A 26,180-nucleotide genomic window follows, 5' to 3' on the forward strand; every position below is an offset into this window, starting at 1 on the left:
TGCTATTTATTCTGGCCCCTTCATGTGACTTCTTTTTTTGTGTGTGTGTGTTTTTTGGGGTCACACCCGGCAGTGCTCAGGGGTTATTCCTGGCTCCATGCTCAGAAATTGCTCCTGGCAGGCACGGGGGACCATATGGGATGCCGGGATTCAAACCAATGACCTTCTGCCTGAAAGGCAAAGGCCTTACCTCCATGCTATCTCTCCAGCCCCATCATGTTACTTCTTAAATCTTAGATATGACTCTGAGATGGCAGAGATATGTCCCCCAGGCTGTTGCTTTGTTTCTCCCTGCTAGCACATGGCAGTATTCTGAAGCTCCTAGTAGAGTTTGAGGGGGTGATTGCTTGGAGTTCAGGGTGTGTGTGTGTGCACGTGTGTGTGTGTGTGTGTGTGTGTGTGTGTGTATGCGATTGCTTTTACAACAGAGGGAGTTTTCTCAGTGAAAAGGTCATAGATCATTTAGACTCCCTACCAAGTCAAGTTTGTATCTGTGTAACTTGGAATGAATATTGTGTCCTTTGCTTTCTAATCGCCTATCTGTAAAATGGGTTCATGAAGACCTTCCTTAGGATGATATGAAAGCTATAGTCTTGAGATGCAACTAATAGTACTTAGCTCCTAGTTAGGTTGGCACCCCATTGTTTGCTGCCATTTTTGTTGTTGGCCTTGACAGGTTTATATCAAACAAGTTTTTGATGTCAGGACTACTCAGAGCCTCAGTCTCCCCAAACCCTCATCTCTAGCACTTTTGTCAAATGCCAAGTGACCTCCGGTCATAATTGAGGGAAAAGTACTGCCAGATTTTTTTAAATCTCATTGAGAGTGTCCCTCTATATTTCTTTCTTCCTCCCTCTGCGGCCTAATAGAACTGCGGCAAGAGTATTGGGTGGTGATCTTTTGCCATTTCAAAAGACCCATAGAAACAGATTATTTTATTTTATTTTCCCTCTCTGCTTTGTCTTTTTGACAAGAGGGGCCCCTCTCTCCCCTCTCCCTGAGCCAGCCTTTTCCTTTTCACCTCTGATCATCTCCCTCACTCTCACTCCCATCTTCTCCTTCAGCCTTCCTTGGCCAATTAATTAGCGTGTTCATTCCCTTTGTCTTGCATCTCCATCAACCTTCTGTCATGGACCAGCCCCTTCCCCCTCCTCTATGCCCATGACCTCTTGTAGAAACTTTCCCACAGGGGAAAAAAAAAAGAAACTCTGAGAGGAGGGTGGGAGAGGTGGAAGGAAGAGAAGGGTTTTGGGGGTTGGGGAAACAAAAGATCCTGTGAATTATTCAGGGACCCAGGCAGGGGGTTTTTGAGGAGAAGAGAGGCTGGTAGTATAGTGAGGGCAGGAGTAAACCCAGAGGTCCAAAGCCTCCTTCAGACGAGGATCCAAGTGGCTCCAACGAGGCTTGAGCTGTTTGTTGCTGGACACTCTGGATCATTCCACTGCTTGGGAATTCCCAGGTCAGCTCCTATCTCCAGTGAAAACCCTAGTCCTCCTATATCTGCACAGTTATAGTCTTAGCCATCATGGCTTTTTGACAACTCTCTTACATATTATACAACCAGACATGAAAAGCCATCTCCTCCATATAAAGTGGGACCCATTCAGCAGAATGTGGGTGTGGGGCTGATACCTCCCCCTGCAAACACTTGGAAAATATATCTTAGGTCAGACTGCTCTAATGGAGGGGAATTGCCCAGTGAAAGTATTGGGGGGGGAGGGGGTGGATGCTGATTTCTAGAAGGAAGTACAGCCATATTTAATTGGGGCCCCTCATGGGGTGTGTTTTGCAGGTGGGAAGACTTAGGCCATTTTCTGTTTTGAATCATTTGAATCAATGAGAGTGAGGGGTGAGGGGGTGGGGTGCACAGGTGCCCAAGACAATTGCTAGGTACCACCCAGAGCTTACATTTGATATCTTTAAGAATCTGAGATCAGCACAGTATTAAGGCATCAGGAAAAGGCTTTATCAAACCCTACTTCCTTTTCTAGCGGGGAGACAAGAATGGTAACAGTCCCCCAGATTTGCAGAGGGGCTGGGCCCTTTGCAAAGTGTTGCACCCTTTGGGACAAAGATTTAGTAGAACGCTATGTTGACAGCTACATAAGTCGGTGCAGAGTTTGAGCCCCCATCCCCCAAAAAACCCACCTTCCTTGTTGAGTTGGAAACTTCCTGGAAGATCCTGTCCAAGAACCCACATGCTCTTCCATCAGGTTGACCCTTTCTAGATGACAAAGTAAGGGTACCAGGACCTCAGCCCAAAAGTTCATATGGGGGCAGACCCACCGGCTCTTCAGACCTTGCCCCCACCCCTGTTGATTCTTCTGGCTGCATGGGACCTGTGCTTTGGGGAGTGGACTATTTCCTGGTTAACCAGATTGGGTGTGGAAACCTGCCAGGCCAGTTTGTGGGAACAAAGGTAGCTTTTGTCACCCAGATCTCAGCTACTTATCAGCGGGATTGGGGGCCTTGGAGAAGGTGAAATGGGGAAGAGAGAGGTGGGCGGGACTGGATAGAGTACTGCCCCCTGGTGGACCTAGGGGGGAACTGGCACAGGTCTGTCACGGGGGAAAAATGGTCCAGAAATCTTGACTTCTAACCTCAAGCCCTCCTAATTCGACAGATATTAGAAGGAGGCCCAGAAAAGTTAACAGAATTTGTGAGCTATGGCTGAAAGGCCTTAAACTCAAGCCCACCCTCCCTTTTTCCAATTTCCCATCCACCCTTTTGGGAGTGGGGGGAAGCCACAAAGATCAGAAAAATCCCCCCAAAATCCTATATCTCTTTATTTCTTTTTTTGTTTTACTGTGTGTGTGTGTGTGTGTGTGTGTGTGTGTGTGTGTGTGTGTGTGTGTGGTTTTTGGGTCACACCTGGCAGTGCTCAGGGGAAAACTCCTGGCTCCATGCTCAGAAATTGCTCCTGGCAGTACGGGGGACCATATGGTAAGCCGGATTCAAACTGATGATCTTCTGCATGAAAGGCAAACGCCTTACCTCCATGCTATCTCTCCGGCCCCTGTTTCTTGGCTGTCTTTCCCTGTTTGGAACTCAGCTCCCTCATCCTCACCCACTTGCCTCCTCCAGGTTTGATTTCTCCCAGGGACAGTTTCTGAGGAATGGTAGCCATTGAGACACAAACACTCCCACATGTGCTATTTCCACATCTTTCAGGCAATCTTGAGTCACGTGTAGTCATCCTCAGGCAGGAAGACTCAGACTGGTGAGGTAAGCTCCCCTCAGGCCTACTAAAGCCTACTCTTCAGCCTTGCTTCTTGCTTCAGCACTCCTCTCTCGGATGGGCTGATTCCTCACAATATCTTGAGCTGCAGTGTTGGGTAAGACAAGAACCCCCAGGGGTCTGAGCAGTAGTACAGAGGGTAGGATGCTAGCCTTACACGCAACTGACCCAGCTTCATTTCCTGGCATTCCATATGATCCACTGAACCTGCTGGATCTACTGAGCCTGCTAGGAGTGATCTCTGAGCACAGAACCGGGAGTAACCCCTGAACACTACCAGGTGTCGCCCCCAAACCAAGACAAGGTTCCATAGACATAGTGCATGGCATCAGGAGTGGCTTGGCTTTGAACTTTTATTCTTTTATTTTTTTGGTTTTTGGGCTACACCTGGTGGTGTTTGGGGGTTATTCTTAGCTCTGTGCTCTGAAATCACTCCTGGCAGGCTTAGAGGACCATATGGGATGCCAGGAACTGAACGTGGGTCCAATCTGGATTGGCCACATGCAAGGTAAATGCCTTCTGCTGTGCTATTGCTCTGACCCCAGCCTGTGAGCTTTAAAGACATTTTCCTGGCTGTGCCATCTTCTTTAATTGAGAAGCTAAGTGTGCGCACCATCTCTGTGCCTCAATTTCCCTGCCTGTTACCATCGAAAGACTCTTAGAATAGTACCTCATGCTCAAGAGATTTCAAAGTTTTGGTCTTTTGACTTTTAACAAGTAGTTAAAAAAAAATCCACAATGATTGGTCATCTGAGTGCGAGAGAACCTGTAGGCTCTACTGGTGATAGGAACAGGTAGTCAATGGACTGTAGACTGTGTTAGTTCACTGCTGTAACCCCCAGCATGAAGCACTGTGTCCAAAATAAAGCCGAGTTCTGTAAGTATAGTTTGAATGGGCAAAGAAACAAATCAACACAAGGTCTCCCACCCACCATTTTTCTACCACCCTACCTACCCCCAAACAATAGGCTGCCCAGCTCCTGGATTCAGCCTACTGGCCTTGGCAAGCCCCTTCCTTCTCACCCCTTCCCTGACCCAGCTGTAGGAGCCTGGGTGGGCAGGGGAATGGCGCAAGAGTCCCACAGGCTGCATATTTTTCTACTTGACTCTGTGGGAGGCCTCATCCCTCCCAGACAGCTGGGCCATCTCATCTCCAGCCTGGCTCAAGTTGCTGGGGGAGAAAACAGAAAAGAGAGGCAGCTTTGCCCAGTATTTATATTTCTCAGGAACAAAGATACGTGACAGCTGGGAGATCAATGGTTTCCAAATATTGGAACTGGGCAGCCTCTTCCTCTCTCATCAGAAGCTGGTCGAAACCAGCATCTTGTGTCTCTTCCGTTGGCATTTGGAGTCAGGTATGGGGCTCTGCCTTGATCAAAGCTTTTCAGTACAAATACTCAAGTAGGAACCCAGGTCTTTACTTTTTCATCCTTTCCACAATGATTGATCTTATATTTGCAAAGAGTCAGGCTTTCAACGTTTATGCCGTTTAGTGGAGCATGTAGATCCTGAAAGGGAAAATAATAAGTACCAATTTATTGGGAATCTCTTCAGTTCCCTGGGGCAGAAGTGGTAGCACAGCGGGTAGGGCATTTGCCTTGCATGGGTTCGATCCTCAGTATCCCATATGGTGCGCTGAGCTCAGGAGCAATTTCTGAGCACAGAGCCAGGAGTAAACCCTGAGTACCACCAGGTGTGCCCCCTTATCTCCACAAAAAAAGAGAAAAAAAAAAAAGAAGAAGAACCTAATAGAGGAAGTAGAAAGGAGAGCTTGGTTGTCCCAAGACTGGGCGGAAGTGTGGGTGGCGATATTGACTACAAGAGTCTCTCGAACTTTCCTGATGAAGATCTGAGATGAGACAGGCAGCTGCAGGAGAGCTAAGCAGACATCTGGAATCGGAGGGAATAGCACCCGGGAAGGCTGAGAGCCAGCGAAGAGCAGGCCTGGCGTGTGAAGAGAAGGAACAGTGAGAGCCAAGAGGCCAGCGGTCTGAAGGGAGGCCAGGGAGAGGGGAAGACAAGCTGGCAGCTGGCGAGGAGCAGAACTGAGACTCCATTCTGCACTGAACTGGGTTTTGAGGTTCTGAGGAGAGGAGTAACATGGGCTGACTGCAGGTTTTGAAGTATCGCCTTTGACCGCTGTGCTTAGAACTCACTGTGTCTCTTGTGGGGAATAAATAGTTCCTCTTAGAAAGGGGAAACCCTTTGCCTTGGATGCAGTTCTGGAGGGTCAAAGTGGGGCTGTCCATTCTTTATCTGTTCATTTTTTCCCACAGAGTCCCCACTGTCCCAGTGAAGAACGTCAATGGCTCCAGTCCGGTCAACCCTGCCTTGGCAGGTAAGAGATGAACTGGGGTTAGTCTCTTCAGAGAGAAAAATGACAACAAGGAGAATTCAGTGTTGAGAATCTCCAGAACAGTTCACAGAAGGTGTCTGTAGGGCAAAAATGAGCCATCTGCATTGCACCTCTTGCCCCTGTTTACTGAGAGTTGAATCATCAAGAGGGGACACCTCAGCCCTCACTGCACTGAACACCACTTGAGAACAACCCTCTCTCCACTTCCAGAAAGACACAAAATCAAGCTGTGATTTTTTTAGGAGTTGGGTTGGGAGGACAGAGAGAATTGGGGAGAACTGACTGCAGAAAGCAAAGTATGCAATTGGCAGGGAGTGAATGGGTGTGTTTCTGGGGAAAAAACTGCAGATAGGATGAGAATCTATGTGATCTAAACACTTGGGAGGGACAAAAGTTGGGCAATAGGAAAGGAGGATTTGGGGGGCTGTCAGAGAGCTCACTCTCCTGCTTTTTCTCACTCCTGCCCTGCCCTTTCAGGAATCACTGGCATCCTCATGAGTGCAGCGGGATTGCCTGTGTGTCTCACCAGGCCACCAAAACTGGTCCTCCACCCACCACCCGTCAGCAAGAGTGAGATCAAATCCATCCCTGGGGTCTCCAACACAAGCCGCAAGACCACCAAGAAACAAGCCAAGAAAGGTATCAGCTTCCTTGCTCTATGGAATCCCAGGAGCCCAAGACTTGATTCCCAGCCTTGACTCTGATTCTACCACAAAGGAACAGACTCCTGGGTTGACCCTCCCCAGAGATGCCTTAGTTGTTGCCTCCGCTAAGTGGCTCTGATGCTTACTACCAGTTCTGAGGGTTCTACCAAAGTGGATTTTGGAAAGGTCTGATGGGGACACCTGGAGAAACAGGAAGATATAATGTGAACATAACTAAAAATAGGGTGACACAAATGGCTTACACCAGTGAGAAAGCCCCCTCTCTCCTTTAAACCAAGATAGATTGGATTCAAGCTCCGACTTGTCACTTGCAAGTGACAATGTAAGTGTGAATGCAGAGAACCACTGTTCTCTCACCTTCATTCTAGAGTGAAAAAGCTCATTCCTGACCTCCAACAGGGATGCCCCAGAACTTAACCAGGCAGTCACTGTCATGTGCTATAGTATCCAAAAGGTTCTCAAACTTATTTTGACCTCTGACTCCCCTTTTCAGAGAAAAATGTTACTCAGTACCTGCTTAAAGATTTACTTTTTTTTTTTTTTTATAAAACAGAAAATGCCCACCAATGGCACCAGAGGTTAGACTATCTCTCTAGCCACCTACCATCCTAAAGGATGTTGTCACCCATTTTGGGAAACATTTGCAGGTATTCTGGCTCCTCCAGTCCTCCAGTCTTCTCTCTAGAACTTCTTTCTCCCTAGGCACAATTCCACAGCTAAGGAACCACTTCCTGTGTCCTACCCTCACACCTACAGACACTGCTGATATTGCTTGTTAAATGTTTTGATTCTCAGTCCTACATAAGCCCTCACTTCATAAACTCATTAAGTTGTGGTTGGTTTTTTTGGTAGATTGCTTTGAGCCCAGCACCTGGCAAATAGGGTCTCCACTAATAGAAGCTTAAATTTTTCTTTTTAAAGCAAACACAGCATAGTGGGAAAGAAGGGTCTGCTTCCCCATTTGGGGCTGTTGCACGCTCCACTTCCTCAAGCCGTTGTCCTAGTTTTCTAGTCATCAGAATTTGTCTGCTTAAACGAACTGGATTGCTTTGCTCCTGGCCTGATAGGAAATGCCACGGCTTGACACTTTCCCACTCTTCCTGTTATTATTAATAGTACACCGTGGACCCAGGGCTGGCCAAGTGCTCAAGGGCTGTGTTAGCTCATTTCATTGTCAAAGTGGCCTTTAGAGGTTGCTGGCATTCTTCCCTGTTTGATAGGTGAGAAAACAGAAGCTTAGCGAAGTGGAACGTGACCCCCCTTTTCTTTCATGGCCTATTTGTGAAAGGCCATATTTTGCATTCAGATTGGGCTTTCTTCTTTCGTTGCGAAGAACTTCAGAATCCTTGGTGGGACCCTATTTTGCGTCTGGACTGCATCAGCATGATGTGGCCACCTGGTCTATATGCTGTGCTGTAAACTTCCTGGTTTTCCATATAAATAAAGCATTGGCCTTTGACACCACTTTATAGCTGAGACACATGGTCAATTGTCAATTGCATGTGATAAGGTTTTTTTGGTGATGTATAACTGGTTTCTGGGATGCTCATTTTGGCTAACTCCTGGCATCTCCAGAGCAGGGCCAGGCTCTATTTGAATTCAAGAGACAATTGCTCATCCTGTTCAGTCAACACAAACGTGTGCTGAAATGGGATGGTGGGGACAAGTGGGAGAGAATAGGGAAGCAGCTGCTGGAGATGAAGGCTGTGTGCACATACCTCACCTCTTCAGACCATCTCTCTTTCTCTTCCATCCTCTGATTCCTTTTCAAATTCTTCAGTCTGGTCATAGACAGTAGTTCTCTCCTTGCTTCCTTTGAACTTGTTCCTGATGGTACAGGTACTCTTTCTGTCTAGCATGGCCCTTTTGCTTGATCATTTATCTCAGTCGCAGTGACCCACTGATTACCATATCCCCACAGGTAAAACCCCAGAAGAAGTGTTGAAGAAATATCTTCAGAAAGTACGGCACCCACCCGATGAGGTGAGTATCAGTGGACTATGATGGGGTTCATCTTCTTGGTCCCACATTAGCACTATCTCTTCTGCCTTGGTTTGTAAAATCCTGCTTGGTACCCAAGTGGTCTGAGCTGGCATCGTGGCTCCTGAGGGCGAAGCCACAGCTACTCCTGAACCTCTGCTGATGAAGCTTAATTTACCTAAACCCAGTAGTTTGAATTTAGGAAAAAGAGTTGGCTAATCTGTGAGAATGATGTGGATTCATGGTTTTTGAATTGGGGGAAGGCAGGAAAGAATACTACTGGTTTCTAATGGGTGTGAACCAGATATGATTACTCAGTCCTCAACAGTGGCCAGTCCAGCACCCGGAGCAAAGAATTGTCAGGTCCCAACTCTCAGTAGAGCCAAGGCCAAGAAATCCTGTTGCAAATTTATTTAAATAGCAGCAGCCCCTCTGGTGCACCTGACATTTAGTTCCTTTGCAAAAGTTCAGCTTACACAAAGTGTGTCCATGGGTCCATTAGCAAATGTTTGTTTCTTCCATAAATCTTGAAAGGGCACCAAAGAAGGATGGGGCAGAGTCATGCCCTCATAGTGGTGGGCATTTTTCTGGTGAGAGACTAAATGCATAGGCATCAGCACCAGGATATTTTTTCTGGGAGTTTCTCTGTTGTGTCAAATGAGGCAAAACTATATTAGGAGTTCCCCAAAGTGTGTGCTTTTTAGAAGAGGAAGAAGCACTGCTCACATGGTCTCTGAGATTATTCTGGGGACATTGTGAAGACTTTCTGCTTTCTCAGACTTTGGTGAGCACTGGCAGTCTTTTCCCTTCTGCCCCTGCCCCTTCCAGGACTGCACCATCTGCATGGAGCGGCTCACAGCTCACTCTGGCTACAAGGGCCCACAGCCAACCATCAAGCCTGAGCTGGTGGGAAAGTTGTCCAGATGCGGCCATATCTACCACATCTACTGCCTAGTTGCCATGTACAACAATGGCAACAAGGTGAGTGCCAGTCCCAGGGAAGCTACGTCAACACCTTGACTGGGCCCTGGTAGAATGAAAGCATGGTGAGGCTCTCTTGGAGTTGCACCCAGGTCATCTAGGGGAGTCTTAAAGGGACCTGTAGGTAGCACTGATGATCAGTGCGACTCTCACTTAGTTGAGTTGAGCCCCCCCCCCATTATAATATTAGTTAAATTTGTCTTTTTCTTTCTTTTGCACTCATCTATCTAGTCCCTATATCGGGGACAGTGGTTTAAGAACTGGGTGTATGTCTGTCAGGATTTGGAGAGAGAAGGTTCTATTATGAACCATTATAATTGACAAAGGTGAGATCTTCATTTCTGCCATCATAGATAGATTTCCCAATCAACCTTCTCTGCAAGTCTGGTTGTTTCTGTTGGACAATTTCAAAACTTTAGGCAAATCAAAAGGCACTAGGGCTCTTTTCAAAGTATGCCTGTTAAGGTCTGTTTTAAGAAGGAAGAAATGTTATTTGTGTGATTTTTTTTTCTTGACCATGAATGTTAGTGAAGTGCTATTCCCCATTAGAGGTGGTTTTTAGAAATCTGAGAATCTCCTAAATTTCTCCATTCTTATAATAATGAAGCTTATTCTAACTCATCTACTTTTCTCATGTAATCTTCCATGCTGAATTACTCTTGATACCACTTCTTCAAACATGTTAATCTTATTCATTTCTTTAAGTCCAGCTTGGGATGGCATCAAAGGTTAGGAATTGGCTGAGCTCCCTCAACTTCCTGCCTATCCAGAATGGTGGGCATTCAGGGACAAAATGCCCTGCTCTTGCTGAGGGAGAGTGTGGAGTCAAGAGAATCATAGATTAGAACTGGGTATATTAGCACTCTTGAGATTTCATTTCCTGTCAGAAAAATGGAAATGATAACAATACCTATTTTATCAGGGTTACTATAATTATTATTCAAATTGATCCTGCCTTTGTATTATGTTCAAATCCCCCCTTCCTTTTATCATTATCTTGCCCTGTGATTAAAGTTCTTAAAGTATCACCTTTGGATCTTAGTGCTTCCAAGAGTATGTGCTTAACTATGGATGGGTGATATATTTCTGGCTCCTGTGCTCATAGATTGGGAGTTTGCTTTTTATTCTATTTTACATTGAAAGCAATGCATGTAGCACTTTGTACATTTCACACATTAATCTCCCTGTTGATGACTTTAAGAGAAACATCTAATCCCATCAAAAAATGGGGAGAAGAAATGGAAAGACACTTTGACAAAGAAGAAATACAAATGGCCAAAAGACACATGAAAAATGCTCCACATCACTAATCATCAGAGAGATGCAAATCAAAACAACTATGAGGTACCACCTCATACCCCACTTCACAAAGAATGAGAACAAGCAGTGTTGGCAGGGATGTGGAGAGAAAGGAACTCTTATCCACTGCTGGTGGGAATGCCGTCTAGTTCAACCTTTATGGAAATCAATATGGCGATTCCTCCAAAAACTGGAAATCGAGCTCCCATACGACCCAGCTATACCACTCCTAGGAATATACCCTAGGAACACAAAAATACAATACAAAAATCCCTTCCTTACACCTATATTCATTGCAGCACTATTTACCATAGCAAGACTCTGGAAACAGCCAAGATACCCTTCAACAGATGAATGGCTAAAGAGACTGTGGTACATATACACAACGGAATATTATGCAGCTGTCAGGAAAGATGAAGTCATGAAATTTTTCTATACATGGATGTACGTGGAATCTATTATGCTGAGTGAAATAAGTAAGAGAGAGAAAGAGAAAGATGCAGAATGGTCTCACTCATCTATGGGTTTTAAGAAAAATGAAAGACATTCTTGCAATAATAACTTTCAGACACAAAAGAGAAAAGAGCTGGAAATTACAGCTCACCTCATGAAGCTCACCACAAACAGGGATGAGTTTAGTTAGAGAAATAACTATGTTTTTAACTATCCTAATAATGAGAATGTACGAGGGAAATAGAAAGTCTGTCTAGAGTACAGGTGGGGGTTGGGTGGGGAGGAGGAAGATTTGGGACATTGGTGATGGGAATGTTGCACTGGTGATGGGTGGTGTTCTTTACATGACTGAAACCCAAACACAATCATGTGTGTAATAAAGTTGTTTAGATAAAAAAAATTTAACAAACAAAACAAACAAAAAAAAAAGAGAGAAACTAGTCTCTACTCTGTAAATACTAGAAGATAGCCTACATATGTGTATTTATTTAGGTGGTTCTTAAAAATATTTCTCAAGATATGCTCTTCTTTTGCACAAATGCTGTGAAGTGTACTTTTCGAGTGCTCTTTACATAGAAAAAATAAAGAGTTCTGAGGACACAGAGACATAAAAATACTGGGAAGGGCCCTTGCTTTACAAGCAGTTGATCTGGCTTTGATCCTAAGTGCCCCCTATGGTTCCATGAGCAGTACCAAGAGTAATTCCTGAGCGCAGAGCTAGGATTTCTAGGTATGGACCAAAGAGCAAAACAACAAACAAGCAAGATCATCCTGTGTAATTAACTTGGGAGAAAGGATTTGGGAAAGAGTAAAATGATAAACTCAAGGCCAGAGCAGCAAGTCAAAAGTCAGAGTGAAAAGTGAAATGCTGACTTGTAAACTTCAAGTTCTGTCTTTTTTAACTGTCTCCTAATCCCAAGTACAAGCTGGACCTTAAAATAAAACTTGAATAAACATATCCCTAAAGAGGCCCATCAAGGGTCTCTACCTCCTTGAAGGATGGGATAAGGATGTCCTAGAAAGCATTATTTCCAGTTCTGCATGCAGCACATATTGTGCCCGTCCATGCTTACTTCCCTCTTCTCACCTCCTTTCTTGTTGGGAATAAAACTAGGAACTAGCATCTAGGCTGTGCTCTCCTCTCCCAGTGGCCCCTTACTACCAGACCCTGCAGAGACACCATGACCCCTCGTAGCCCTAATCTGGTCTTCCTCAACCTACAACCAACTTCCTAAGGCATTAGAACAGAGACACAAAACCTTGGGCCTTCCTAGTGGCAAGGCCTGTTTCTCCATCTCCTTCTCTGTCAAAGGGGACTAATAATTTTCTCATGGCCAGCATCAGAATGTGATGTCTAAATGAAGCAGGTGTGGTAACACCTGAATGATATCCTGTTTTCCTTGCTTTCCAACCTTTGAGGCCAATTCTCAGAACTGTTTTTCAAGTCAACTTGGTTTATACCAGCATGTAGCCTCTGCTTTCTCTTTGCTTTTTAGAGATGTTCCAAATGTCTATGGGTATTGAGGTGCTTCTGACATAAAAATACACTAAGAACATTAAAAGATATCTCTGGCTGCCCACTTCTATAGGTGATCCCTTGGATTCTTTCCAACAATTCAGAGAAAACGAGTGCTGTGACTTTCCCTGCTCTAGAAGGAAATTAAGATCCAAAGAAGTGAATTGATTTGCCCAGAGACATATGGCAGCCAATAAGCAAATTCTCCCACTTTGTCTTCAGAATCCACTTCAGTAATCAACACTTTCTGCTGCTACCAATTGAGAGTTATTGGTCTTGTGTGGGACCCAGTCATCTTTTTTGGAGTTAGAGGCCAATGGCAAGGCACAGTCATACTAAACCTGACCTGTGGTACCTATGGTCAAACTCAGGGTTTCTTGGATGCAAGCTTTGCACTCAGTCTTTTGAGTTATTTCTCTCATCCCATGTTTAGGTTTTATAAGCTCCTCAGGTGATGCTAGCCAGGGACTTGAGTACTTCTTTCTTGCTTCTCTGATTGATAGTAGTTAAATTATTCCCTACATATTCTTCCTGTGAGTTGTTTCTACAAGGATGGGAGACTCTAATATCTTTTAGCATGGAGGATGCTTATGAAATCTAGCTCCTGTAGTTAAATTGTAGAGTATAGAAATGTCATAGAGGGCCAAGAAAGACTAGAAGAGGACCTGAGGTCAGTTCCTTATTAGGATGCTTTTCTGACCTCCTGGTCCTTAAACCATGATTGCCTTTGGACTTGGGTGGGAAGATCATAACCAACAATGGTTTCCAATCTGACTCTTCTGGCCTTGTCTCCTCAGGATGGGAGTTTGCAGTGTCCTACCTGTAAGACCATTTATGGGGTGAAGACAGGCACCCAGCCCCCAGGGAAGATGGAGTACCACCTCATCCCTCACTCTCTGCCTGGCCACCCTGACTGCAAAACAATCCGGATCATCTATAGCATTCCTCCTGGCATTCAGGTGTGCCTACATTTCATTCTTGACTTGCATCTTTAGGTTCATGTGTCTGCAGGTAAAATGTTTTCTCCTCGGTTCAGGTGTCCATAACAAACTACCAATGATGGGGCAGGTTTTTTTTTTATAGAACAGAAAATCTATTTCTCCCCATTTTGGAGGATTAAAAAGTCAAGGTCAAGCTTTTGACATATGTAGTGTCTGGGAAGCATTAGCTTCTGAGTTATTGGATTTCTCCTTGCAGAGGAATGGGAAAGCTTTCTAGAATTCTCCCATTCAGAAATTTTCCCTCTTGAATCACCTCCCCTTAGACCTCACTTCAAATACCAGGCCTTAAGGATGAACCCAAAATAGTATTCATTTTGAAGGTTCATAATCTTCTTTCCACTGATAGCATTGCTTTCGCCCATCCCATGCCTGTTTTGCATGTCAGAGGCTCTCATTCCATTCCCCAAATCCCCAAAGTCCTAACTCACGACAGTATCAACTTCAATGTCCAAAGGTTCATCTCAGTATCCTCCAAGTTCAGCCATGACTGAGACTTGAGGTAGGATTCTGCTAGCTCCTATCCACATATCAATCTGTGCAAGCAAAGAATTCACTTGGTGAATTCTTTCCAGACAAGGGACTTTGCCCCTTTATTTTGCACTTCCAGTTCTCAGAACTGAGGACAGCCATTTATGTAATGTTCATGCTCTCTTCTTACTACAGTTGAACTAAGTGATGTTCCACAGGGAAAAATTTCTTTCTCTGGTTCCCCATCTGCCCAGTCTCCCCTTCCCCCACTCTCCACCATCACTCTGTCTTTCTTCCTTTCTCATGTACTTGCCAGAACTCTTTGTGCTGAGGCAACAAAGACTGCCTCTACCCCTCCCACTTTTACACAAAGCGTGACACTTTGTTCTGCACTCTGCAGAACAATATAGTCTGTCAATCTTTTCATGTTCCTATGGAGAGTGCTTCCTCATACTTCCTTAAGTCTGTGTAATAATCCATTGTATAAATGAACATCATTTATATTCAGCAGTTGTCTTTTGATGGGCATGTGGATTGTGTTCAATCTTTCGCCACCACCAATAATACTACAATGAATAACCTGGGCAGTGGGTGAGGGTACATTTGTGGAGTGATTTTCTAGGAGTGGAATTTCTTTGTCAAGTGGCATTTGCATTTGAGAGATAATTCCTTGGCTGAGTTTTTGCGGTTGATTCATTTCTCGTCTGATTCTTTGAAAGTTTGTGCTAAGAAACACATTGAAGACAATTCCCTACAGTCAGTGTAAATATGTGCCTTCCTTCACACTTGGCGTTTATTCTAAATGTTTTGGCATGTAAATTGAATTCATTTATTTATAAAATATCATTCAACCACCCTTCTTCCTTCCTCTATCCCTCTTCCTTGAATTTTTTCTTCCATAATTTCTTTGTGTTTTGGATTATGGGTCAGGTGTATGCTCTGTGCTAGGAAAATATTAATGAGCAAAACAGACATGACATTGGCTCCCTAGAAGCTTCCCCATTCTGGTAAGAAAAAAGACTATAAGGAAAAGAAATGACTGAGGTACTTCCAATGGTCATCAGTGACAATAAATGAATGAAACAGGCATGTCTGAGAGCTGTGAATAAAGAAAAAGAATAAAAATTACCATTCTTCTTTTAGGACCTTCCCAGACAAACATGGAAAACTCATATACATCACCAAGAGCAGGACACGATGTAAACTGGAGATCAAAATGGAGGGAGGCAACATAGCCAAAGACAAAATGTTTGATGAACCAATTTCCAGTTCCTCATCAAACCTTTATTTTCTCACAAAAATGCCTTTTTTGAGCATAGTTTATCTGTGCACTTGTAAACTAGTATATAGGGATGTAATAAGATCATTTTTTCTGGGAATATTGTCCTAAGTACAGAGATATGCTCCATACTGGCCCACCTTCATTATTTTGAGTTTCCTACTTGTCAAATACAGAGGAAGATTTTGGTATAGCTGTGTGTGTGTGTGTGTGTGTGTGTGTGTGTGTGTGTGTGTGTCCAAGAGGACTTGTTGCAGGATGCTTAACTCGTAGCCTCCAAGAAATGGAGGAGAGAGTATTCTTATTTGGAGGACCAGCATAATAGTTGGTGAGCAGAGACAGTGAACTTAGAAGGGCTTAGAAGGAAAGAAGAGTTCCAGTTGGAACCTTCGATCTAAGGTCATAATCTTAATGTAGTGTCTCTTTGCCTGTGCAAGCTTGAGCTTCAGTTCAGTGGGGAGTTAAGAAAGATGCTTTGCTTTCACTGCAGAGGCTGTGTCCCTGGGGAGGGACTCTGAGCCAGGCCGCCAGAGTCGTGACTGGCCCACTTAGCAGCGTGCTGGGAGTGCAAAGCTTTGCTGGAACACAGCCAGATTCAGGCAGGAGAGGAGCAGACAGAACTGTGATCAGAGTTGGCTTCTCTTGCAGGTTTAGAAAGGGCCAAAGCCTAGGGAATGTTTGTTGTAAATGTGGAGCAGTTTCCTGGGACTCTGGATTTCAGAGCTGTGAAGCCCCATGTCTCCAAGAAGACTTTGTTATCTCTGACAGTTCAATCCTCTTGGTCTTCTCTGAGACCTCTTTGCCTGATCCTGCTGTTTAACTTGCCAGATTGTTACATAACCAGAGGGTCTGCAATTCAGCTCCTTCAAAATAAATCACATACCTTGAAATCATTGGGGAAATAAGTGAAAAAAATTGTGTTTCTTGAAACTTTAACATCTTATCATTCATTCCTACATGTAGGCATGCATGCATGAATTTATTCATTTGTATATTTAGCCAGGATGCATTATAATCATTTATGTGAGAACAGGTGCCAAGGGTTGCATAGAATTATATTGGCTTCATTTAGAAAAGAATTAAGATCCTCTGAAATTAGAGGTAAATGTATGTGTGTGCGTGCATTTCTCTCTCTTTTGTGTGTATGGTGTTCATTGTTACTGGAAGAAAATAATTGCTATCTTTTTTTTAATTATTTTTGTTTTTGAGCCACACCCAACTGTGCTCAAGGGTTATGTGCTCAGAACCGCTCCTGACAGGTTTGGGGGACCATATGGGATGCCAAGGATCAAACCTGGATTTGTATTAATTGGGTCGTCCTTATGAAAGGCAAACGTCCTTCTGCTGTGCTATCATGCTGGCCCCAATAATTTCACTTTTATGAACTTCTTGAAGGAGCCTGTTAATCCTCTGGACCTGGATTTAGGAAGCCACGTTTTTGGTTAAATTCCTCATTTTTTTCCCTCACCCCCTGGTCTTAGACTGCTTAACCAATAGAAATATTAACCTACCACATGTTCATTACTGCATTACTCATAAGAGCTAAGAAATGGAAGCAACCTAAATGTTTGACAATAAATTAAGAAAATTGTATGTATATATTAGAACATTCTGTTGAAATATTATTCAGACTTAATAAATGAAGTCTTGCCACATGTGATGATATGAATAGACTTTGAAAGCATTATGCTAGGGGGAATCAATGAAAGTAAAAAAGTCATATTATTTCAAATCTATCTGGAATATAAACCAAATGTAAAAGCAAACTCATTGATGAAGAAAATCCAGGTTGATGGCTGTCAGAGACCAGAGTAGGGCTGTAGGTGGTGGATAGATGAAAAGAGTTCAAAAGTGCCAACATTCAGATATAAAATAAATCAAGGGGTATGATGAGCCAACTATTTTGTTAATACAGTATTGGAAAGATGCTAAGAGAATATATCTTAAAAATTCTCATTTATGGTCCAAGAATGGCTCAGAGGCAGAGGACTGGCCTTGCAAAACCACTTTTGAAGGCTGTCTAGCACCTCCCACACAAGGGCATGTTCTTGGCAGTGCTGCAATCTTGAATTCCTGGTGCCACTATGGAGTGTGCAAATTCAACACACTAAGAGGATGTAACCCCTGTCATCACAGCACCAGCAGAAGAGAAGAAAAGGAGAAAAATAAATAAGTTGACTAATTAAAGTAAATAAAACAAGGAGAAACAGGTGTTCCATGAAATTATTAAAGTACCCCAGAGGCACAGAGAATAAATGAGATCCACCAAAACACATCAAAGAAAGAACATTTTGTAATGATGAGAAGGGATTAGGGTTAACCGAATGTATCGTGATGATTTCTTAATATCTACATGGACTGACTACTGAGCATCTATAATTTGGTGCATTGGCTAATTTTTTCCCAATTCAGAAAATAAGGGCTTTGGATGGTCACAATTTAAATGTTGTCGAGAAAGGTTTTAGTGCTGAATTTTCCAATCTATATTGTGAAATAAAAAGAAAACAAACATACAAAACCTTCAGGAAGACATTGGAGAATAAGGCTCAGAAGCAGTTTTGGCTCTTTTGAACATTTTTGAGGTTATAAAAGTCCTGAGTGTACCTCAGGTAGCCGGGGTATAAGTTTTGGCAAAGTAAATAATATTCTGGAAGTTATTTACCTTCCCTGGACTACACTTTGTTTCTTTTGAAAAACAAAGGAGTCAGAATAGCTGACAATGGACCATGATGATGAAGGTGATGATAGTAGGTGGTGGTGACAATGACAAAGGTGACTACCTGAGACTATATGAGAATGACAATGATGAGATTGGTGATCATAGTGACAATGATGACAATGATGATGACAAGCATAAACATTGAGTTCCTATAAGACACCAGCGACTGCAGTCACTTTAATTTGTAATTTTACCACCAAATGAGACTCCCACATCCTCGCCATTTCACCATTAGGAGTCAGGCTCCCACGGCGACTCTGTGGATCACAACTTGTGTTTGTTTATTGATTTATCACTTTGCTCCTTTTGGATTATTTCTTGCGCAGACTTTGCGATCATTATTCTTGTCTTCTTGGTTCACGTTCGTCACTGTCTATGTAACATCTTCTCAACTTAATCAGAACATTTTTGAAAAATGCTTTTCCCCCTCTTTCTTTCTGCTTTCAGGGTCCAGAACATCCAAACCCTGGCAAGAGTTTCAGCGCCCGTGGCTTCCCTCGACACTGTTACCTTCCGGACAGTGAGAAAGGGAGAAAAGTAAGACCAAAGGTTTCTGATAGGGTTCTGGCATTGGGCTCTGTGGCAGGGATTCAAGTTTTACTTTTCTTAATGCATAGAGTTGGCATGTAGAGTATAGTGCAGTGGCTTCGAGCCCCAACCTTGCAAGTTCAAACCTTAAGTATCCCTCATGTACCAAACCTGTACCTGAAAAATGAAACAAAACAAAACAAAACAAAAAAACAAAAACAAAAAAACAGGGGGCTGGAGCAATAGAATAATGGGTAGGGCATTTGCCTTGTACATGTCCAACACAGGTTTGACCCCTGGCATCCCTTATGGTTCCTCAGACACTGCCAGGAATGACTCTTGAGAACAGAGCCAGGAGTAACCCTCTGCTGGATGTGATCCTTCTATATAAAAATGCTTAGTTTAAATAAAAAAATAACAAAGAAAGAAAACTCGGTCTCCTAATTCTAGACAAGCATGTAATAGGGTCACATTTGAGGCAATTATATACAAGGGTAGATATGAATCTATTATTTTTTTTCTATGTAGGGTTATAGGAGCAAGGGCTTTTGGCTTTTTCCTGTCCAGGAAATTACTGGCAATGATTCATCTCTATTAGCATTTTTCCTCAAGGACTTGGCTACTCAGCAGCGGGTTCTGGGACCAGCACCAGGACCCGCACTGAGGAGTTTGATATAAATGTGGAATCTTTAGCAACAGCTTCATATGAACAAGTTCCTGAGTGCTTCAACCCTGAGAAGCTCTGATCTGCAGCAGCGATTTTCATTTGTGAAATTTCTTCCTTCTTTCCTTCCTTCCTCTTTTTCTTTCTCTTTCTTTCTTTTTTCTTCTCTCTTTCTTTCTTCCTCTCTTTCTCTCTCTTTCTTCTTCCTTCCTTCCTTCCTTCCTTCCTTCCTTCCTTCCTTCCTTCCTTCCTTCCTTCCTTCCTTCCTTCCTTCCTTCCTTCCTTCCTTCCTTCCTTCCTTCCTTCTTCCTTCCTTCCTCTTTCTTTCTTTCTTTTTCTTCTTTCTTTCTTTATTCTTTCTTTCTTTCTTTCTTCCTTTTCTATCTTTATTTCTTACTTCCCCTTTTCTTTCTTTCTTCTTTCTTTCTTTCTTTCTTTCTTCCTTTCCTTCTTTCTTTCTTTCCTTCTTCCTTCCTTCCTTCTTCCTTCCTTCCTTCCTTCCTTCCTTCCTTCCTTCCTTCCTTCCTTCCTTCCTTCCTTCCTTCCTTCCTTCCTTCTTTCTTTCTTTCTTTCTTTCTTTCTTTCTTTCTTTCTTTCTTTCTTTCTTTCTTTCTTTCTTTCTTTCTTTCTTTCTTTCTTTCTTTCTTTCTTTCTTTCTTTCTTTCTTTCTTTCTTTCTTTTCTTTCTCTTTCTTTCTCTTCTTTCTTTCTTTCTCTCTCTCTCTCCCTCCCCCTCCCTCCCTCCCCCCTCCCTTCCTTCCTCCCTCCCTCCCTCCCTCCCTCCCTTCCCTCCCCCCTCCCTCCCTCCTTACCTCCATCCTTCATACCTTACTTCCTACCGTCATTCGTTCACTCATTCCTTCCGTCCCTACTTCCTTCCTTCCTTCCTTCCTTCCTTCCTTCCTTCCTTCCTTCCTTCCTCCTTCCTTCCTTCCTTCCTTCCTTCCTTCCTTCCTTCTTTCTTTCTTTCTTTCTTTCTTTCTTTCTTTCTTTTTTCTTTCTTTCTTCTTTCTCTTTTCTTTCTTTTTTTCTTTCTTTCTTTCTTTCTTTTTCTTTCTTTTTCTTTTCTTATATATTCTTTGATTGCTCCCAAAAATGGCAAAGAAGGAAAGATGCTTGGATTCCTCATTATTCTACCCCAGTAATGTGTCTAAGAATTCTAAAATTACACTATACTTTTATTTGGGGGGTGTTGGGGTCACACTTGGCAGTGCTCAAGGCTTCCTTCTGTCTCTGTGCTCAGAAGGAAGCATATCTTCCTTCTACAGTGTAAAGTTTAAACAAAATAGCACTAAGCTGAACTTCTGGAGTCATTCAGGAGACTATAAATGGTGCTTGCAATCTAGCTTGAACCAGCCACATAAATGGCAAGATCCTTATCCTCTGTACTACACACTTTAAGGGCATATTTTTTGATATGTAGGTCAGACACTCACTGGATTTACAAACTTTCCTCGATCTCCAAAGGTATAAGAACCAGAGACCTAAGGGGAATGCCCTACCCTTTATTGTGGCAGTGCTGACAAACTATTGGACAAGAGCTGCTTTCAATTATTTCCCCTTCTTTTCTCTAGGTCATGCTGCCGAGCAATTTCTGTCTCTGCAGCTGGCTTGGGCGTGTCTTTTTTCAGCATTCTATTTGTGCATGTCTGTGGCTTGGTTGCTGTCGATGTGGTCAAGTTCAGTCTGTTTCACGTGTCTTTGCCTTTGGGGATCTGCTCTCTGCCTTCCCCCTGGTAGGGAGAGAGAGGACACAGAGAGAAGTAGGTTTCTGCCTTTGAGAGTTGCTTCTAGTAATTTGTCCCTAACAGTTACATGTCACAGACCTTAGCCAGATTTGGAAGAGCCATTGTCAAGAATGGGTTAGAAATCTGTCTACAGGGAGGCCTCTGGCAAAGGCATATGAATAGGTCCATTCTCTTACTGGGCAGAAAGCAAGATGGGAACAATGAGAAAATCAACCCCATGAAGAAGTTCCATGTGTCCAGATTATGTCATCCTAATAGTAATGCCTGTTGCCCCAAACAGGTAGACAGCTTTTTTTGGTCTGCTGATGCCCTGGATCCATAGTGTTAATATCTTTTACTCTTTCCCTTATCAAAAACTGCTATTAAAATTGAAATCTTCTGTTCAAGAATTGTTCCTCTTCCAAAAACCTCCCTCTTCCTTTAACAACTCCAGGCTAATTCTGTTAGATTCTGGTTGAGATCCAGAATCTCTGGGACACAAATTGGGGCCATTTATCTCTTGGATTTTCTCTCTGAACTCACACACCCACCCATAGTCTATTTCTTTGGCTCCCACCCTGTGTCCCCTCTGCACCCTCCCTCCACTGGAATCTTTTCCTGATTTTGCCATTGCCAATTTAGTTAATGTTTTCATTGTGTTACTGTCCCCTGTTGATGATCTTGATGCAGTTTCTAGTTTTAAGCTCCTTTGTTTTTCAAAAAAAAGAAGTTAAAATGAAAAGTTTACTAAAATAATTTTTTGGTGAGTTTTCCTTCCTCCTTCACACATCACAGTCTTCCAGTTGTGTGCATCTGAGCTTTCTCTTCTCACTCATTCCTTCTTTTCACATTTGCTGCTCTCAAACCCTGGCACAGAGCATAAGTTTGTAGACATAATATCTGGAGCTGAGTGCAAGCCCAGCTCTTCACTAGATGTCTCTGCCTCCTTCCCTCCTCTCTTACCTCTCAGGCTCAGCTCAGAAGCATAAATAAAATTACCTCCATAAAATCTATACAGATCCTCATCCAAGAGTCTAGAGTAGTGAAGCCCATGGGCTGTAAAGTCAGTCCTTTTGCCCAACCATTAGCTGTGTAACTAGGTCAGGCTTTTGCTCCTTGAGTTTCTGTCTCTTCAGTCCTTTTTTGTTCATTTTTGTGTTAAACCCAAACCTGATAATGCTCAGCGAATACTCCTGGTTTGGCTTCTGACAATGCTTGGGAGACCACTCAGTGTTGGGGATTGAATCTAGGACTCTTGCATGCACAGTCTGTGTTCTAAGAGCCCTTTGAGTTCTCTCTCTGGCCCTAAGAGCTCTTATTCACCCCCATTTTTTTTGGTTTTGGGGCCACATCAAGTGGCACTCAGGGGATACTCCTAGCTCTGTGCTCAGAAATTACTCCTGCAAGGCTCAGGGGACTGTATAGGAAAGAACTCAGGTCAGTCCCAGGTCAGTATTGTACAAAACAAATGCCCTACCTCTGTACCATCACTCCAGTCCCAAGAACACCTATTCTGATTGCTGTAACCAAAACCCATAGCTTGGCATTTAGCTAGGCAACACCCAAGAAATGGCAGCTCATATTTCTAATGTCAACCATTATAATTACTCTTGCTATAGTGATTGCCAGTGCTCAGCCCAAACAATTCTTTAGTCACTAGATTTGAACCCAGAGCATTGTTTTCAGGGAGACTCATGCTTTATATTTAGACTAAATTGTGATGATGTACGGGCATCAATTTGGCTCTACAACTCAAAGAGCAAGCTGGTTGTGTAAGTCCTGACCCTTTCTGGGCCTCATCTATAAAGCCAGGACAATAATTGCCTTAGCCAGACTCCAAGTTAGAACCTCAAAGTGTGGTTCTAAAGGCCAGAGGAGCAAATAAATTCGAAATGGTCTTGAAGGAGGTCATAGTGCTTCTATCATCCTCCACTTGTCATTACAGATACTATTAATCTTTGCACCTGGTGATATTGAGTAGAACCAGGAACTCAGAGAACTTCAAGAAACATGTCTTCAGTTCCTAGATCTTGGTTTTAGTATTACTTTGTTAATTCTTCAAAATTTAATCTTGCAGTGTTGTTTGTTTGTTTGTTTGTTTGTTTTTGGGTCATGCCCGGTGATGCTCAGAGGTTACTTTTGGACTCTGTGCTCTGAAATTTCTCCTGGCTTGAGGGACCATCTGGGATGCCCAGGGATCAAACCGTGATCCATCCTAGGTCAGCCACATGCAAGACAAACACCCTACCTCTGTGCCACTGCTCTGGCTCCTTGAAGTAGTTTTTTTGTTTTTGTTTTTGGGCCACACCCATTTAATGCTCAGGGATTACTCCTGGCTAGTGCTCAGAAATTGCCCCTGGCTTGGGGGGACCATATGGGACGCCGGGGGATCGAACCGTGGTCCGTTCCTTGGCTAGCGCTTACAAGGCAGACACCTTATCTCTAGCGCCACCTTCCCGGCCCCATAGTAGTTTTTATTGAAGTTATTAGGTTTACCCCAGTTTTCATCTTCTTTCTATATTTGCAATCTATGTCATCATTCCAGTGCCTGGCTGTTGATAGTCCCACAACACCATCTCTATTCCTATTCCTTTTTGCAACCTCACCTCACTGTTCTGTTAAGAGTATATCAGAACCTGTCTTTAAAAAATCACAGGTTTTATGCTGGTAGCTATTGTCTGTGGTTGTACCTGATAACTCTGTATTCTCTCTCTAATATAATTTTAATAATTTTACCTACAGGACCTCTAAATTTTTCACTATTAGAAGTAGATAATACTAATTTGTTGTTATTGTTATGGGGCCACACCCAGCACTGCCCATGGTTACTCTTGGATCTGCTCTCAGGAATTACTCCTGGTAAGCTTGGAGGAACATACGGGATGCTGGGGATAAACCTAGGTCTACCATGGGCAAGGCAAGTATCCTTCCCACTGTACTATTTCCTTGGCCTCTATTTGATTTTATTTTGTTGGTTTGGGGCCATGCCCAATGGTCTCAAGGTTTACTCTGCCTCTGTTTTTTGGGGTCCCTCTTGGAAATACTCAGTGGACCATATGCAGTGCTGGGATTTGAACCAGGATGCTAGAAAAGCACTTAAATGTTTGAACTATTTCTCACTCCTTATCCCCGCCATCCCTCAGTATTCATTGGTATGTTAGATATAAGGAAATGAAGTCCTGGAGAAATGATGAGACTGGGTTGTGCAGTTGCTAACAGAACCAGTTTCACCTTGTAGGTCCTTTACCTGCACATTAAATCTCTATTTCATTCTCTGAGATGTTCTAGGCCTCCTGATTCAGAAAGGACTGAGCACTGGGGTGGGTTTTCAAACCTTTGAGGAACCCTGCATAATTTACACTAGTGTCTGCTTCTGTGTTCTCACTTCTTGTAGGTCCTGAAACTCCTCCTGGTAGCCTGGGACCGTCGCCTCATCTTTGCCATCGGTACCTCCAGCACTACCGGTGAATCCGATACTGTCATCTGGAATGAAGTCCATCACAAGACAGAGTTTGGGTCTAATCTCACCGGCCATGGCTACCCGGATGCCAATTACCTGGACAATGTGCTGGCCGAGCTGGCTGCCCAGGGCATTTCTGAGGACAGCATGGGCCAGGAGAAAGACTGAGCTGGAGGAAGCTGGGGTGGGAGGGACTGTGGGGACCACTTGACAGGACATGGGAGAAGTTCAACTGGAAGTGGGGGCCATGCTTCCCAAGTCCCTCTTCTCCCCTCCTGCCCTGTTCCCCACCACCTGTGAGGGTTGAATTGGCTGGCTTCATTCATCAACCTCATCCAATTGTGAAGGGCACACGAGATCCTGGGATGAGGGCCACCCTCAATGTGTTCCTATGGAGTTTTCGGTGCTGGGTAGGTGAGAGCCCCCTCCCTACCTCCCTCAAGTCGGGGACACAGTCAGCACACTTAGGGTATGAATAGTGCATGGGCACTCTATACCCAGCCTTGGGAAGCTCGAGGCTCATGGCCTCTGCTGGCTTCTTGCTGCTTCCACTCTGCTTTGAGAGCAGAGTTTCTGTTTTCTTTCCTCCTCCACTGGAGGTGAGGAGCCCTCACTGTGCAAGGTTTAGGGGTGGGTTGGGGGCAAAGGGGTGAACCGCTAAATTGCTGTGACACCAGATATCATTCATGCTTCCCGGTCCAATGAGGAGGCCTTTCTGGGTGAGAGGTGAGTGAGGTTAAGGTTTTTAGGAGTACCTTGAACCCACATAATAGTCCTTAGTTCATTGGGTTCTTTCCTCTTTCTCCTCACACCTTTGACCTGTCCAAAGAGGCATGTGGGTCTCTTATGCACATAGGTGGACTTGAAGGTTCCTCCTGCTGGGGGAGAGAGGAGCAGGACATTCCAGGATGTGTCCAGTCCCTCTCATATCATTCTAGAACTTGCCCCCACCCCCATTTAGTATCTATTGAAACCTTCCTTAGGGAGAGGAGCCCATAGCCTTCTTCCTGATATGTTGTCCCCAACTGGCTGGCAGAATTCCCTGAGTTCCATCAAGTCACTGGGAGTGGAGCTCACCTGGGCTCTGTGCCATCTTTGTATGTGCATATATATGTGTGCGTTTGTGTGCATGTGTGTATGTGGGTGTACGCTCATGGGGGACAGTCCTATCACTTCCCTGCACTTTCTTGCAAGATGTCAAAGCTCAGTTTTGATGGGGACCCAACCACTGGGCTGTGTTCCCTTGGATATGCTCCTTGTATTCCAGCTCCTTCTAGGGTAAATAGATGCCATCATGGAGAGATGAAGCTGTTTCTTGGGGAGATGAAAAAGAAAAATGAGGACTAACCTGACCCCTTTTCTGGACTGCATCAGAGCCAACTCCATCCAGTCTTGGTTCTCGGGAGATTTTAATGTGTCTTCTCCATGGAGGTTTGAGACCTAATCAGAGTCCAAAGGTAGTGCTGGACATTTTATGTCTCTCACCTTTTCTAGATTTCCCCCTGAGCATGGAGGGGGTCTCTCTAGACTCTTGCTAATCGGACCGAGACCCCGTCATAGTCCAGTCCAACCTGCCTCTGACCTGGGTCCTCAGACCCTGTGTTTCCCCCTCCCCAACATTCTTCTTGCCTTTTACTCCCAAGAATTGGGGTTCAGGGATGAGAGAAGGGAGATCAAGAAAGGGAAACTCAACTCCCCCTTTGAAAGTGAGTTCTTTGAACTATGTATTTGGGGAAGTTCCTCTGATCCTATTTCAAATTTATATACCTCATGTTTGGGGGCTTTGACATATATATGCATATATATTTCATACTATTTGGACGATTTTTGATGATGGTAGAAACATA

At 43.8% G+C, this 26,180-nt stretch overlaps 1 protein-coding gene across 1 annotated transcript in view; it reads left to right on the forward strand.

The window, feature by feature from the left end:
• The window catches only part of DTX4 (deltex E3 ubiquitin ligase 4), a 43,682-nt gene extending 18,742 nt beyond the window's left edge, over window positions 1-24,940 (forward strand). The window contains exons 3-9 of the mRNA XM_049779643.1: window positions 5,515-5,576; window positions 6,072-6,233; window positions 8,181-8,242; window positions 9,068-9,220; window positions 13,286-13,447; window positions 18,403-18,492; window positions 24,268-24,940. Coding sequence (XP_049635600.1) covers window positions 5,515-5,576; window positions 6,072-6,233; window positions 8,181-8,242; window positions 9,068-9,220; window positions 13,286-13,447; window positions 18,403-18,492; window positions 24,268-24,501 — 925 coding nt within the window. The 3' untranslated portion in view covers window positions 24,502-24,940. The remainder of the gene's footprint in view (window positions 1-5,514; window positions 5,577-6,071; window positions 6,234-8,180; window positions 8,243-9,067; window positions 9,221-13,285; window positions 13,448-18,402; window positions 18,493-24,267) is intronic.
• The last annotated feature ends 1,240 nt before the right edge of the window (window positions 24,941-26,180 follow it).

Source organism: Suncus etruscus, chromosome 9, assembly GCF_024139225.1.
Source record: "Suncus etruscus isolate mSunEtr1 chromosome 9, mSunEtr1.pri.cur, whole genome shotgun sequence".
Lineage (NCBI taxonomy): Eukaryota > Metazoa > Chordata > Mammalia > Eulipotyphla > Soricidae > Suncus > Suncus etruscus.